This window comes from Sabethes cyaneus, chromosome 3, assembly GCF_943734655.1.
Source record: "Sabethes cyaneus chromosome 3, idSabCyanKW18_F2, whole genome shotgun sequence".
In the NCBI taxonomy this organism is placed as follows: Eukaryota; Metazoa; Arthropoda; class Insecta; order Diptera; family Culicidae; genus Sabethes; species Sabethes cyaneus.
In genome coordinates, this window is record NC_071355.1 from 142,856,313 (window position 1) to 142,872,519 (window position 16,207).

At 40.8% G+C, this 16,207-nt stretch overlaps 1 protein-coding gene across 1 annotated transcript; it reads right to left on the reverse strand.

The window, feature by feature from the left end:
- Positions 1–11,532: 11,532 nt before the first annotated feature.
- LOC128740113 (leucine-rich PPR motif-containing protein, mitochondrial) lies at positions 11,533–16,207 on the reverse strand. The gene is made up of 5 exons (XM_053835624.1): positions 15,986–16,207; positions 15,675–15,856; positions 15,265–15,610; positions 13,358–15,203; positions 11,533–13,295 (listed from the first exon to the last, which is right to left on the reverse strand). Exons 1-5 carry the CDS (start codon positions 16,120–16,122, stop codon positions 11,658–11,660), a joined length of 4,149 nt encoding a protein of 1,382 aa, XP_053691599.1. The 5' UTR covers positions 16,123–16,207; the 3' UTR covers positions 11,533–11,657.

Sequence of the window (16,207 nt, forward strand, 5' to 3'; positions counted from 1 at the left end):
TGCCATTGAGAGAACCTTCCGTAGCCCCAAAAACCCCTACATGCAAATTTTCACGCCGATCGGATCAGTAGTTTTCGATTCTATAAGGAACATAGGGACAGACAGACAGACAGACAGAAATCCTTTTTTATAGGTATAGATTGTTTTCCACGCAAAAACCTACGAAAAGAAAAAAAAATGGCGATTTTTGCAAATTCTATTGTTCGAAATTCGATTTCTGTCTGGTGTTAAACGCGTTAACATGAGTGTATGGAGTCATTTTTCGAGTTCTTTAGGCTGTAGAGCCCACAGACAATTGGCTTTATTAAAAAAAATTCGACTTACATCCCGCAAATTATTTTTTGCCCTCCGATTTTTGAAAGCGATTTCAAAAACTTTAAAAATAATTTGCCGGCTTTCGCTCCGCTTTATCACCCGCTTTCTGTCTAAGCATTGGGAGGAGTTGTTTTCTACTTTACTGTGAGGAAAAATTGCACATTTGTATATTAAACTACCCATGCCATTTCATGCCGCGAAGAATAATAATTTTGAAAATCCCGTTGAACTGTTGAAATCGTCATCCCTACCACGAGTTCCTTTTTTAAAAAATTATAACTTTGGAATCACTTAAGGTGAAATTAGCCGTCAGCGATTCTGCAAATTTCAAAAACAGTTTTACTGTATGAAACAAACAATATTTTCTGTTCATGAAAATATATTCGCTGAGTTCAGATTAGCAAGAAGGATGCAGTGAATATATTTCTATAAGCAGAGTCCCGCTTTTTGGCCCAAAAACTGCTTCCGAAATTGGGATCTCCGACGAAAAGTTAATAACTGCTAATTTCCAGTGTTGGGCACAATTTCGCTAATTCGCTAAATCGCTAGTTAGCGACGTTAAATTCTGGTTAGCGAGTTAGCGTTTTCGCTAAATTTGGAGTACGTTAGCGAAACCATTAGCTTCGTTAAAAATAAACCATTGAAATCGCTAACCGCTAAATCGCTAAAGCTGCATGAAAATTCTGAAATCATTCAAACTTTACCTCGCCGTAAAGTTTGCCATTGGTCAGAAATAATGTCACAAATTAGCAAGTTTGTATGCGTTTGAATCACCAAAATAATAGGTAGTATTACTGTCTGGTGAACGACAGAGGGAGTATCATGATATACCGAAAGTTTCACTCACCTTTTCCTGACAAGTCGAATTCAAACTAGTTCTAATTGAATCGAAATTTGATTTCCGGTAATAATAACATAAGAAACAGACGCTGATAAAGCATGCAATATGCAACTGAAACACAAATATTTCTGGATAATAGAGTTAGTCTAAGTTTCTAAAACTAAGACTAATAGACTAAGTTTCAAAGTTTCTATCTTTAAAGATAGCAATACAAGACGTGGTGATAACGTATGCATTACCATAATAAACAAAATACGGACGGTAATGAAAAGAACTACAAAAGGTTTACTTAAATGGTACTTTTATTAGGCCGTCTACAACAAATACTTCGACGCCCTGCCGGCCGACCTTCCAGCAGTTGACCGGAACCTTAGTTATGGCCGATGAAACGATGAAAAAGGTTCTATTGTTTGCAGCTGGGGGACGCTGGAAAGGTTGGCGTTATTCAGTACAATGATTATCTTTAGCCGGTACACCTTCTTCATTGATCTTTTGGCATATTCAGCCGAGACCAGGGCGGCCAAAAGTCCTCCAGGCGGTAACTTCTAGCAAGCACTTCATACTGCATATATCCCCGTCCACCACAAACCCCGAAAAACCGACCTTCTTTGGGAATTTTGTGTGGGAGATATATTAGACGCCATCGCTTACCTTCTTGGCGAGGCGCAATTTTTCAGTGCTTTGCCAGTCGTTGCCGCCATCAAGTAGATCTCGTCATCCTTCGCCGGAAAGATGTTTTTTACCAGTACCTTCATCAGCCTTCAGCCAGCCTTGACTGACGCATCCACATAAAAATGTCCATTTTAACAAGGTACTGTTTTGTTCCGACTTCCCTAAGGCGCGGAAGGCTGAGGACACCTTGCTCTCGGTGTCCCTTTTCAGCTTCTACTGCTTCTAGTTCTGAATCCCTCATCCACCCCTTCCTATTCCTCCTGTTTTCCTTCCCATCCTCATCAGGTAAATGATGACACGGACAAGATGAGAACGTGCTGCTCGAGCCAAAGATGCTGATACCTGATACCCTTTTCAGTTTCTGCTGCATTTATCCATTCTCTAGAAGGGAGAGGCTGTTGTATGTGCCGGATTAGTTATATCCGGGGGAACGAAGTGCCTCGCGATGTCCAACTTCTGGGCTGCATCTGGCAGTACGAACAAGGCATCGAGTGTAGTTGCTTGTCTGTTTATTCACATCTGCTAAAAAATCAATTGATAACGCTGTCAAATTATTTATGTACACAATCAATTCCCACGATTGGCGGTATACAGGTGAGTTCATCATTTTGTTCATCAGTTTGTTGGGTAATCGCATGAAAAATTGCTAAAATTAGTTAATTTTTTTTTGCATACATTGTGTCCAAAAATTATGAATTGTCGACAGTTATTTGTATTATATATAGTATATGTTCAAACAAAAATGTAGTAATTTTTGGGTAATTTAGATTTAGCGATTAGCGAAATTTTCGCTAATTGGAGTTTATCGATTAGCGAGCTAACTTTTTTGGTTATTTATTTATTTATTTATTTATTTTTATTCATATTTTGTAACTTAAGACCTACGTCTTTTTCATGTTACATTGATAATATTGTAGTAGAACAGGCGTCACATAAAATCAACACATGGTAACGAATTTCTTGACCAAAAACTAAATTTCTAAATTACTTAATCCAAAAAACCAATCAATTGAAATGCTCTATACACCCTCTCCTAAATGCCGCTACACCTCGCACGAAAAATGAATTCCCGTACTTAGACGTTCGGTGTCTTGGCAAAATATATTTAATAGACCGATTGCTTTGCGTCATTTGTAATTTACTATATAAATATCCGGGTTGTTTTGTTTTCGAGAGGCTATGTAAAAATAAGCAACAACGCAGCTTGCTTAAGTTAATTATTGGACATCCTATAAGTAGATGTTGTAGATGTGAAACATGGGAAAATCTATTTAAATTAAACACAAAACGCACACATGAATTTAATGCAACTTTTAATTTATTGAAAATGGACAAGGATATATCATCAAGAATGAAATCACAAGCCAAAAAATGGGGAAGAATAAGGCTCTTGAATATTTTTAATTTAATATCGGTTTTGAGAAACGATGCAGAGGTATACAGTGAACGCAAGCAAGCATAAATTTTTCCACATCTCGATAATACATATTTATCCCATCCAAAATTCGATTGGATGCAAATGCCTAGGCTCGTTGCATTGTCTACAAACTCGACAATATTATTGCCTAAAAGCAAAGATGGTTTTAGGCTATGATAATGAGCATTATTAGAAATAAAAATAGCTTTTGTTTTAGTGCAGTTTAATGCCAGCTTGTTATTAGTGGACCAATCGAATACTCTTTTCAGATCATCATTGATTTTTTGAGAGATTTCGGATTTGGAATTATCCGTACAATCAAAATATAACTGCACATCATCAGCGAAAAGATGAATTTTGCAATCTTTCATTACTTCCGGGAGGTCGTTAATGTATAACGAGAACAAGATAGGGCCCAGAATGGATCCCTGTGGAACTCCAGATGCTACAAAAAGAAATTGGGATAAAATTCCATTGTTAAACACACTTTGTGTCCGCTCGCTTAGATACGATTTAATCAAGTTTGCTGCATGGGTGGAAAAACCAAAATTGGACACCAGCTTTTGACATAAAATTTTATGTGATACTGTGTCAAATGCCTTAGAAAAGTCTAACAGAATAAGAACGACAGGGCGACCTCCATCAAGCACTAGACCAATATCGTCAATTATTTTAAGCATTGCCGTTTTCGTACTGTGTTTTACGCGATATCCGGACTGAAACTGATTTAACAGGTTATTTCTATTGATGTAATCACAAAGGTTTTCTTTAACGATCTTCTCGAATACTTTTGATAAAGCACAAAGAATGCTGATAGGTCGCAAATTGTCTATCGTATTTAAATTCGTTTTTTTCTGGATTGGTATAATTTTCGACTTTTTCCATGCATCTGGAAATACGCTTGTTGTTATTATAGAATTGAATAAATGTGTTATGGGTTCAATTAAAAGAGGACAGATAGCTTTTAAGAATTTTATTGGTAGCATGTCTACTCCAGTTGCATTAGAATGTATGGAGTACATAGCTTTGACTACATCCATTTGATCAATTCTACCAAAATAGAAAGCATTATGATCAATTTCGCTTGAATCAATGACTCCGGAATCTGAAGTATTATGTTGGGAAAAATTATCGCAAAATTGGCGGTTAATTTCATCAGCAGTAAAGTTATTTGTTTTATGAGATGCAGTTTGACCGATCCCAAGTGTTTTAAGATTTTTCCATAATTCCTTAGGAGCTATGTTCAAGTCGAGACGAGAAGCGAAATAATTTAGCTTTGCTACACGTATTAGCCTGTTGACTTGATTACGAGATCTTTTGAAAGCGAGATGAACATCTGGGTTATTACTCATTTTCCATTCCTTATATAATAAATCGCGGTTGACAATTTCCATACTAATATTGGTATTAAACCAAGGATTATGCTTCTTACGACAATAAATTGTACGAATTGGAACAAACATATGATGAAAAGCAGACAAAAAATGGTTGAAGAAATTCAATTGAAAATTTGGGTCATCAATTAGATAAAAAGAACTCCAGTCAACTGAGTTGAAAGCTTCTACAAGTGGCTCGATTTGTATGGCATTGTAATCATGATATGTAATAACTTTGGGAGAAGGCAAGAAACTAAAATCGAGGGATGCGAAAATCAAATCATGATTAGATAATACAGGTGCTTCAACTTGGTTAAATCGCAGAACTTTCGATGGATCATTAGTAAGGATTAAATCCAATTGCGACGCGCCATTTCTGTGGAAATACGTAGGTTCACCTCCTAGACTGTGTAAAGAATGAGCAGTCATAAGGCTGTTAAGTCTGGCTGTTTTAGAGGAAGTCGTCCCTAATAAGTTAGTATTAAAATCGCCCATAAAGAAAACGTGCTGAAAGGCCAAACCATGCGAAGATAATATACTCTCGATAGTATCCGTACATTCCAACTCTGGAGGGTTGTATAATGCCGTTAACATAAGTTTTTCATTTTGTACTATTACCTCGATGGAGATGTATTCTGTGCAGGCAACTCCTGCCAAATTATTCGACTTAGCCAGTATATTGAATACAAGACCACTGCTAATGTAGATTAGTACACCACCTCCTAGTCGTCCTACTCGATCATGTCTAACAATATTGTAACCGTCAACAGATATGACGGAATCATTAATTCTGTCATTTAACCATGTTTCACTTACACACACAATATCAACATCACTAATTGATAAAATCTGTCGTAATTCCTCAATCTTACACAATTCTCGAGCACAAATACTTTGGCTATTAATACAGCATATTGAAAGCTTTCCATCGTGTAACGCGGATTTCATTACAGTACCGGGAATGCACCAATTCGTCGAAGTGTAAACATTAGAATTACTATCCATTGGGTAAATGAAAAGAAAATACGGCAAAATAGAGAGGATGATATATGAGCATTTCTTCAATTACAAATTTTACATTCTTCATTGCTAATAACAAAAAAAACTAATGTAAGTGTGACGCACACGGTTGCAATCTATTGCCTCTACATAATCCACAGCTATCAGATAAGGTATCATTCAGTGAGCCCGAACAACAGCAGCACCAGCAGCACCAGTAGCACCAGCATCAGCAGCAACACGAACAGACTTTCAGGAGGGGGAAATGCACGGGATGAAAGGAAGGGAGAGTGAGGATTTACAAAAACTAGTATGGATAGGATTTAAACTGGTCGACGAAGATCATCTTCTGATAGTACAGCAACGTATCTGGCAACACTGACAAGCTACAATGTGTTGCTAATTTAGCGAGTGAAAACAAACCTGAAAAGTGGTAAACATTCGATCGCAATATTACCGAAAGTTGTCGCTATACCTTCTGAAATACTTGCTTCGTGTTCGATCGCGTTATCCAGCTCGTGTGTACCTTCTGCGGCATAGTGTTTCAACAATAAATTTCCGACAACAGACTCGATTTTCGCCATTGTGAAGTGATCATTCTGCGAAGTGAATTGGAGTTATCGGCTGATTGCTTTCTCTGCCTCGTACACACGCATACGCATGAACAGCAATGTCGACGTCGCGCACTCCACCTTCCAATATCAAAACAAACAGTGCTACGAAACGGCCAAGAACAACGAATGACGAGGATGTCGTTGCGAATAACGAAGCAATTACTCTGGATTCTGCGGTGCAAATGCTAATGCATCAATTCCAGGAAACGAAAGCAATGATCGAGGAAATGCGCAGCGAGTTAAACTGCAAAATTGATGCTGTAAAAACTGAATTGGAAGGGAAGTTGAATATAGTGACCAACGATATTCACACACTCAGAACCGAGTGCGTAGCTAATTTCAAAAACTACGACGTAACGTTGAATGACCTGCACGGAAGGGTAGATGGAATTTCCACAACAATAAACAACCTGGAGAACAGAAACGAGCTCATCATTAGCGGGATCCCGTATCTTAAAGGTGAAAATCTTTTGGCTCACTTTACGTCGGTGTGCAAATGGCTTAAATTGGACGAGCGTACGACGCCAACAGTCGATATCAGACGTCTTAAATCCGGTGCAATGGATGATGGTGGTAGCAGCTTAGTGTTGGTGCAATTTGCATTAAGGAATCAACGAGATGACTTCTACAGTGCATATCTCCGAAGACGTGATCTACAGCTGAATCATCTCGGTTTCGATTCGACGCGGCGAGTCTACGTAAATGAGAATCTGACGGCAGCAGCGCGCAAATTGAAAACAGCAGCTATACGTCTGAAGAAAGCGGGCAAGCTTGCGTCGGTTTACACTAAGCTAGGAGTTATTTTCATCAAACCTACCATGGCAGCACAACCCGTCAGCATTCAATCGGAGGAGGAACTCAACAAATTTTCGTAATTATGTTTCACGTATTCCACTATCAGAGTTTGTTCTTTATATTGTATTTGTGAAGATTGTACTATGTTAAATAAGAGTAATTGTGTACGTTTTTTAGTTCAGCCCCTTGAAAGTTGCTTCCCATTGCATACTCAATGCCCTCTTTAAATAGCCACACCCTGACGAGCATTCCTGGTGCTGTAATGAACGCAGTATTGCTTCCTGGGAAATTGAACGTGTGTCATGCGAATGCACAGAGTATCTGTGCCAGAAGATCAGCGAAGTTTGATGAAGTAAGTAACGTGCTACAAGATTCTAAGGTTAGTGTTGCATGTTTTACGGAATCATGGCTCTTACCGAAGGTTAGCAATCGCAGCATCGCCATTCCTGGTTACAAAATCATGCGCAAAGACCGGCTCTATACGCGCGGAGGTGGTATTCTGTTTTTTTACAAGGACTACTTACGTTGTAAGAAAGTTTTTGGTACAGTAGTTGGACGCGATTCAGAAGATAAAACAGAGTGTCTGGCGCTAGAATTGCGAATTAACTCAGAGAAATTGCTAATTGTAGGCGTTTACAATCCGCCAGAAAACGATTGTTCGCAATTTCTTGCAGATAAATTAGCCGATTTTGCAACACACTATGAAACAATCCTGCTAATAGGGGATTTCAACACAGACCTGAACACACGGAATAATAGGTGTATTGACTTCAAAGCAGTACTACAGAGTTTTGCGTTAACGTCAGTTGGTGAGGAACCCACCTTTTTCTATAACACGGGTTGCTCGCAGTTGGATTTGTTTATCACCAGTTGTAAGGAAAAGGTTCTGCGTTTCAACCAAGTAAGTTTTCCGGCGCTATCGCAGCATGATCTGATATTCGGTTCATTAGATTTCGATACTTCTCCTGTACCAAGGATCGAAACATATCGCGACTATGTTAACTTTGACGCTTTGGAGTTGGAAAATGCCATTCAGTCCGTTGATTGGTCCTATTTGCAGTCTGTTAACGAACCCGATGAGTTAATGGAATTTTTTAATAGTCAACTTAGACGAATCCACGACCAGTGTATCCCTCTTCGGACAAGCGGTGATCGTCAGCGCACCAACCTGTGGCTTAATTATGATGTCAAGAAGTCAATGCTGGAACGAGATTTAGCTTACAAGGATTGGTTGAATGCTCCGTTGGACTCTAAAACTCAAGCGAGACAGCGGTATAAAGTACTGAGGAATCGGGTCAACGCATTGGTCAAAGCCTCAAAAGAACGCTACCTCAGCCACTATTTAGATGAAAGAATTCCTGCAAGAACTCTCTGGAAACGGATTAAAAACCTTGGTGCAGGAAAGGAACAAATGTCAGCTGACTGTGAATTCGACCCTAACGAGATAAACCGGGTGTTTCTTGAAAGTTACACGAATGATGTACCCCAGAATGGACACAGACATTCTGATCTCGCGTCTCCGTACAGCTTCTCGTTCCGCCAAGTACAAGACTGGGAAGTGGTGAACGCAGTATGTGACATAAGATCAAATGCAATCGGCCTCGATGGACTGCCGATAAGTTTCATTAAGATCGTCCTTCCGCTAGTTCTCCAACATATTACATATGTTTTCAATACCATAATTGAATCTTCCACCTTTCCCACGTGTTGGAAGCAAGCGAAAATCATTCCACTCCGTAAAAAACCACATTTGAACACGCTTGCAAATCTCAGACCTATCAGCATTTTGTGCTCAATATCAAAAGCATTCGAAAAACTGTTGAAGCAACAAATGACAGTTTACATAACTGAGAACCATCTATTATCGGATTGGCAAGCTGGTTTTCGAAATGGCCACAGTATAAAAACAGCAACGCTGCGCGTATATGATGATTTAGTAGCTGCAACCGATAAAAAAGGGTCTGCTGTATTGCTCCTGCTAGACTTTTCCAAAGCGTTTGATACAATCCTGCATCGCAAGTTATGTTCGAAGCTTGAGACGAAGTTTAACTTTTCTTCCAGTGCACTAAGCCTCGTCGAATCGTACCTCTCCAGAAGAACTCAAACAGTATATAGCGGTGGACTATGCTCTGAGGTTGGCGTAATAACCTCTGGCGTACCACAAGGGTCGGTAATCGGGCCCTTGTTATTCAGTTGCTATATCAACGATCTCCCTACTGTGCTAAAATGGTGCTCAATACAAATCTATGCCGACGATGTTCAACTGTATGTTAGTCGTTTTGGTCAGTGTGCTGATGAGCTTATTAGAATGGTGAATGAAGATCTTGCTGGGGTAGCTGATTGGTCTGATAGAAATGAGCTACACGTGAATCAATCGAAAAGTAAGGCTATTTTCGTCAAAGGTCGCCGTCGTAACGCTATTCGCATCGAGTCGTTGCCTGCTGTTACCATGAAAGGGCACAACATTGAATGGGTAGATAGCGCCGTGAATCTTGGGTTCGTGTTTCAAGCTGACTTGGAGTGGGACGCACTTATCAATCAACAGTGCGGAAAAATTTATGGCTGTCTGCGTACGCTCTACAACACAGTTTCGGCTGCACCTACGAATGTTAGACTGATGATGTTTAAATCACTAGTACTGCCGCATTTCTTGTTTGGAGATCTTCTGCATGTAAATCCTACAGTCAACTCTATGAACAGATTGCGAGTTGCGCTCAACAGCTGTGTTCGTTTCGTCTACGGACTAAACCGTTACGCAAGAGTCAGTCATCTCCAACATAACCTAATAGGATGTCCGTTGAATAACTTCTATGCATACCGGTCCTGTGTCTTCTTATGGAAACTTGCCAAAACGCAGACTCCACCAGCGCTTTTCCAAAGATTGACTCCGTTTCAAAATCGTCGTTTGCAGAACTTTATCATTCCACTGAACAACACGGCAGGCTACGCAAGCTCAATGTTCGTCAGAGGTGTGGTAAATTGGAATATGATGCCAACAACAATCAAGCGTTTGACTTCGGAAGCAAATTTCAAGAGGGGCTGCCTCGAATTTTGGAACTCTAGATAAAATTGATAATGATTAGATAGTTAAATGAGTGATAGTTTTTAATATTAAGTGAATTGTGTATATAACGATTATAACTTACGGAGGTAGTATTTTAAAAGGATTACCTTACACTACCAGATAATAAAAGTAAACTAAACTAAACTAAACTAATCTCCCTATCTTCTCCGGTTCTCTTCACGAATAAGATTCCACCTCGCGTGTAAACTCCATTCAGCCTCCCTGCCTTCTTTAGCTGCATAGCCTTAGATCGCAAAACTCTGACACCAGGTCCCAAATTTTCATTGATATAAATTCGTTTATTTACTGAGAATCCTATCTCGGAGAGCGACAAGGAACGAGAGCGTAGATAACGGGAGTAAAAGTCATTCCGCTGAACTGTGATCGCAAATTGTAGTAGTATCATATAGACGTTTCCAGTACTCATTGTCCCCTTGGAAAGCCGACGGATGTCCACTAGTGGAAAAATATTCTCCGCGTAGCCAAGAGTTTTGCACCAAGTGTGAAAGTAAGATAGCAGGTTCTCGACATCTACAAACGGAATTCCACTAACAACTAGATCATTGTTGCGAGTGAACCGATCAAGTGCCAGTGATGTTTCCTTTTTAGCCCTGTCGATCGATGACGAAATGGCAGTAATCGTTTGCTTGTTTTCCGCTCGTAGTTTCTCCATATCAGCAGCGATGTCATCCCGAAGTGTACTCAGTTGAGATTTTAGAGAAGAGAGAGAAACTCCCAATTTTTTTAAGTCCTCTTTAGTACTTTGTTGGTAGCCAGCCATTTGAGTCTGCAACAAGCTTGCGAGTTCCGCAACACTCATGTCACTATCCGATTTTGCGGTTGAGTTACTACGTAGTCGTGTTTGTTTATCAGTCATGATATGATATTACCTACGTACACCACACTGCTTAAAAACTGCACGAATGGATGCTTATTGTTTGTCACCCAATTTCTAATGGTGATAAATTGGAAACCAAACGGAACGGTTTTTCTGCAATTTGCTACAGTGAATAAGGCTCCAATCGATAGTGATATGGATCTTTAGCACTTGCTCTCCAGCTTCATTGGTCACTGCGGATTTTTCCGATTAAAAGTAAGCTGTATAACCGTATGCACCACACCAGCGAACTTTACGTGCACTTCATTCTATACCTGTCTATTAAGATATATGTTAGCGGTTAGCGAATTAGCGACGCTAAATTTTCGGTTAGCGGTGCCCACCACTGCTGACAACAAATGTTCTGCTACGATTCTCTATCACTGTTAACGCGGTGCTGTAGAATTTAGAGAATTTTTACTCATAAAATAAATACCTTGCTGTGTTTTGTTGTATCCTTCCGGATTTTTTTGTATTCCAATAGAATACCAAAGAACGTTACCTATAAATATATTGAAGAATTTCGGAAAAATCAAAACACTCACATTAATTGAAGGTTCGTCACTGATCATATCTATTAAACACTATATTTGGTGAGGGATAAGAATATTGATGATGGCCTAACATGATAACAATACCGATGAAGTGAAGAAACAGCAAATGCAGTCCACTAAAATTGATAACGATTTATTTAATCGATTTTCGAACTTCATCATCACTGCTACTGCTGCTACTGCTGCTGGAAGTTTCTTCAGCTTTGTTTGCACTGCGTTCCGGAATTGTATAAGGGAATTCCTTACCGACGGCCGCCAGATTTTCCTTCAACCTACGCAATGCTGATCTATTTATGTGTTCCAAGCAAACAGTCTTCAAACCCTCTTCTAGTGCACTGAAAGCCTCTTCGTTTTCTCCCTTTGAGAGTAACGCATCGATCAGGCAGCTGTATATGATACCAACGGCGCTTTCCGTTACTTTAGAATCCTTCAATTGGGCGATCAACCGACGTACTAATGCATCGTCATTGGTTTCTCTGGCTTGCTGAATAACTTTTTGGAACATAACTCTGGATGTGTTGTTCAAGTATGTATCCCACAAGGCCTTTGCCTTTACCTCCTCACCATTTACAAAATAATGTGCCCAAAGGGCATTAATTGGAGTGTTAATTTCCCACTTAGCGTACCGCTCAGCCAGCTTCTGGAAACGTTCGAGCAACTCCGGGTGGTTGGTCAGTATACCAGCAGCTCCTCCAACCGGAAAGTGTTTGCCCACCTTCTCTGCTTCTTCCTTGCTGGTAACTCCGTCGAGAGTGGCTTCCAAAGATTGTAAGTACTTCTCAGCATTGCCGCTGCTTACGTTCGCATGACAAAAACGATTATCGAAAGATACTAGCCTTTTGACGCTATCCGGAATCAAGCTATTGATTTGTTCGAATGTTTCTATATCACCCACGGCAGCAAGTCTGTTGAGGAAATACTTGAAAACTCGTGGAATCGGATGCATATTCTGGGAGAGCATTTTAAGAACGAGCTTTGTCGCCTCGTTTAAACGTTCTCGCTTGATAAGTGCCTCTATAATAAGCGACTCTTCGGTAAGATTAAGCTTGTCGGTTGGAAGTAGTTTCGAACTGGTAGCAAGAACCAGATCTGGATCGCCAACTTTAAGAGCAGATTTGAAATCCTTCAATGCGATTGATATCGGCTTACGGTATTGTTGTGCGTTGGTTGTATCTGCTGTTTTAGCAGATTTCCTAGGTTTTTTAACAGCAGTGCTGGGAGCATCGGGAGTCACAAATGGCACTTCATATCCAGATGTTTGAAGAAAGCTGGACAATTCTATTAAAAATGCATCGGAAGGGGTCTCGTCCTCTTCTTGCATTTTAGTCCACAAGCCAAGTGCCTTTTCGGGTTTATTTTCGTTAATATAACTCTGTAGTAGTTTATGATAGATTTCCGAGCGATCAATGTGATTGAGATCTTTGGTCGCTTCCATCAAGCCTTCCAAGCTTTGCGTTTTTCCTTCGACATGATATCGCTCGCAAGCATTTTGAATACGCTGATACCGAGTTCGTAGTCCGGGCGTTTCCAAAATCTTTCTCGCCTGCCGAATGCGACCACAATCTACAAATGCAAACACCAAGTCGTAGAGGCTGTTGACTTCACCGTGAACCTCAGTGCTGAGATCGGTCACTCGCTGGAGGTTATTTGCATCTTCAGCTTGAATCAAGCGGCACGTCAGTTCAGCCTTCCACGGAGTGGCACGATATTTTTGACAAATGTCTTCAAAGACGGTTATTGCCGATTGCAAATCTTCTCGTACAATATGAACCTGGAAAACGTAAACATTGGTAGTTGTTGTATAGAAACAAGAAATCCAAAAGCATGCCTTACCTTGATCAGGGGTCCTAAGAAAATGTTGTGTGGTGTGATGTACCCGTTCTCAAGCATCAGATTGAACAGTTGATTTATGCTGTCTACGTTTCCTTTCTCTGCCAACGAATTTAGCATTCTCCAGCAAGCACTGTTATAATTAAAATCGTCAGACTTTTCGTTACGCGGTACTGCCGGTTTGTTATCTTTAAGGAACTTCAAAGTATCCTCAAAGCGATCTTGATTTAAAATAGCTTGCGCAAGCCTTATGATTTTCGTTTCGTCTAGCTCGAAGTCTGGAGATTTAGTTTTCACTTTCTCCAGCAGCCCAAAAGCTTGGTCTAACTTGTCATGATCCGCGTACAGTTCAATGATCTGTGCATAAACGCCTGGTTGAATCACATAGTTTTCAGCTTCCAGGCGGGTGAGAACTTCTTCGGTTTTGGAAACGTCGTTCGAACGGATGGCGTTGCGAATCAGTTGGTTCTTCAGTGAATTAGTGTTTTCGCCACGAGCGTGCAAATCTTCAATTAAACGTTCCAACTGCGGAATCGATAGGCTGAAACCAGACATTCTAGCCTTGGAGCTAACATTTTCCAATTGAATCGGTTCGAGATCTCCGGCTGCCAGTTGACTCAACATGGTTGAAATTTCAGTTGTCATTTCGCCTCCCAACTTTTCCTGAATTTTGTCCGCTTGAGAGTGGCTAATAGTCAAGCCTTGATTAACGAAGCCAGTCAGAACTTTAGTGAGAGCTTGTATACGGTTTGTTTTGAATGAAACCAGTACGTCGTAAAGCATCGATCCAAGTACATCAGCCTGAAAATTTGGTCCAGGAACGTTTTCACGTTCTGCTGCTTGGTCACTTGTTTCCTCTCTCGAACCAATTCGTAGAAGATTATCATAGAAATGGCGAGAAAAGCGAATATAGGAATCAAAATCATTTGTGTTCACCAAAGCATTAACAAGTGGCTTGCGGTAAATGCCCGGGGAATAGTAAGCTTTATAGCGCGAGGCAATAGTTGCAGCTTCTTTGAGCTTATTGTTTTCCAAGGCAATGTAAGCACAACCGGAGCTGGCAACTGCCGGCGACACTCCGACGCTTCGTAGTAGATGAATAACCTCTTCATAATAGCTAAGGCCCAAATTTGGAATGGCGTAGTCGCGGATAGTTTCACTGCTGGGGTGAATGCCGAATTCCTCCGACATTGTTCGTAGTATGTTCAGAACCCCCTCTGGTCTAGGTTGATCACTGGAACACAATAATGGCCAGAAGTAGTGTTGGCGCACAGGCTGATTCTGTTCGTTCAGAGCCTTTAACATAGCGTAGGCGTGCTCTACAATACCGTTCTTTAAAGCTGTCTCTAACGCAATTAAATATGCATTCGGGTTTAGCCCAGAGCTCTGCAGCTCAAGACAAATAGAAGATATTTTTTCAATAGGTCTTTTAGCTTTTACCAACTGCTTGAGCAGAAAACCTCCTGTGTTAACCAGCTCACCATCATTTCTCGTCGCCCTAGGCATAATCTTCAGCAACTTCAAAGCTACGTCTTCTTGCCCTTTGTTAATCAATCGTAAAATAACGTTAACCGCATCTTGATTGAACCCAGCTTGTTTCCTTATTTTTGCCAACAGTGGATCGACTTTCTCGGCATGGCCATTGGTGGCTAGTGAATAGATAATCTCTAGCAAGTCCTTATCTAACAGGAAAATTTCCTTTTCCTCACATGTTTCCAACGTTTTGTTGATGTACTCGATGTCACCCTTCCGAGCATAACCACACAGTAAAGTTGTGTACGTGTCGGCCGACGGCTGTAGCCCCGCCTGCGACATCACAGCTAGGATCCCAGCGGCCGATTCCAGATCACTAAAATTGCACGTAAGATATAAAGCATTTTCACCCTGAATTGATGCCAAAAATAACTTACTCCGCCTGCGAATGTCCCATGATAAGCGCATTAAAAACGTATTCGTTCACCGGTAGCTGTTTCTCGCGCATGTATTCCAAAATCTTCGTAGCCCCCTCGATGTCACCTTCCTGACAGTAGCGGGAAATCAACCGTTGGTAGGTCACTCGATTCGGTTCCACACCTTTTGCCTTGAGGTCGGCCAAAAACTCGGTAGGCGAAAACGAATGCTCGTTGTCCAAATAAACCCGCAGCAGTGCATTGTAGTGAGATATATCCATGGGAACATTTAGACCGTTGAGTGTTTTCCAGATTTCCTGAACCAGAGCTGTGCGCACCTCTGGAAGTTCCTCCGGCACCAAATTGCCTGAAAAAAAAAGATTAAATGATTAACTTGATATGGTTTTGTGCAACTCTAGAGCACTACTCACCACAACAACGAATGACCAGCAAGGATTGCGCACTGGTAGCAGACCGATTAACTCGGATCTCTTCCAAAACATCCTCCAAATCCCGGCGTGAAATGCGCCCCGAACGCCGAACGTCCTCATCCAATCGCTTTAACGACCGATCCAATCCTTGATTGGAATTAGCCGCCGACGTCGCAAATCCGCTGTTGATAACAATAAAAAAACACCACCCGTAATATTTTAACAGAGGAAAACATAACGCAACCGACATTGGCTATTGCGTAACAAAACTATGCCGGATTTTTTCTTCGAAATTAAACACTCGAAATTACCTGATGGAATTACTGCACAAACATTGCGACTGCTGTACGAGGCTACCTTCGGTCTCCCGAACGGTGTTAAACACTATATTCCGCGCGAAACCGGCGAAGTACCGCACAAATTTACTGGACCGCAGGATCGAGGCCATGTTCTGTCTTATGAATGGAAAAAAACGCTAGGAAAAAAACAACTTTGTTCGGTCTTCCTTCCGACAGTCTGCTGCCTGAAACAAG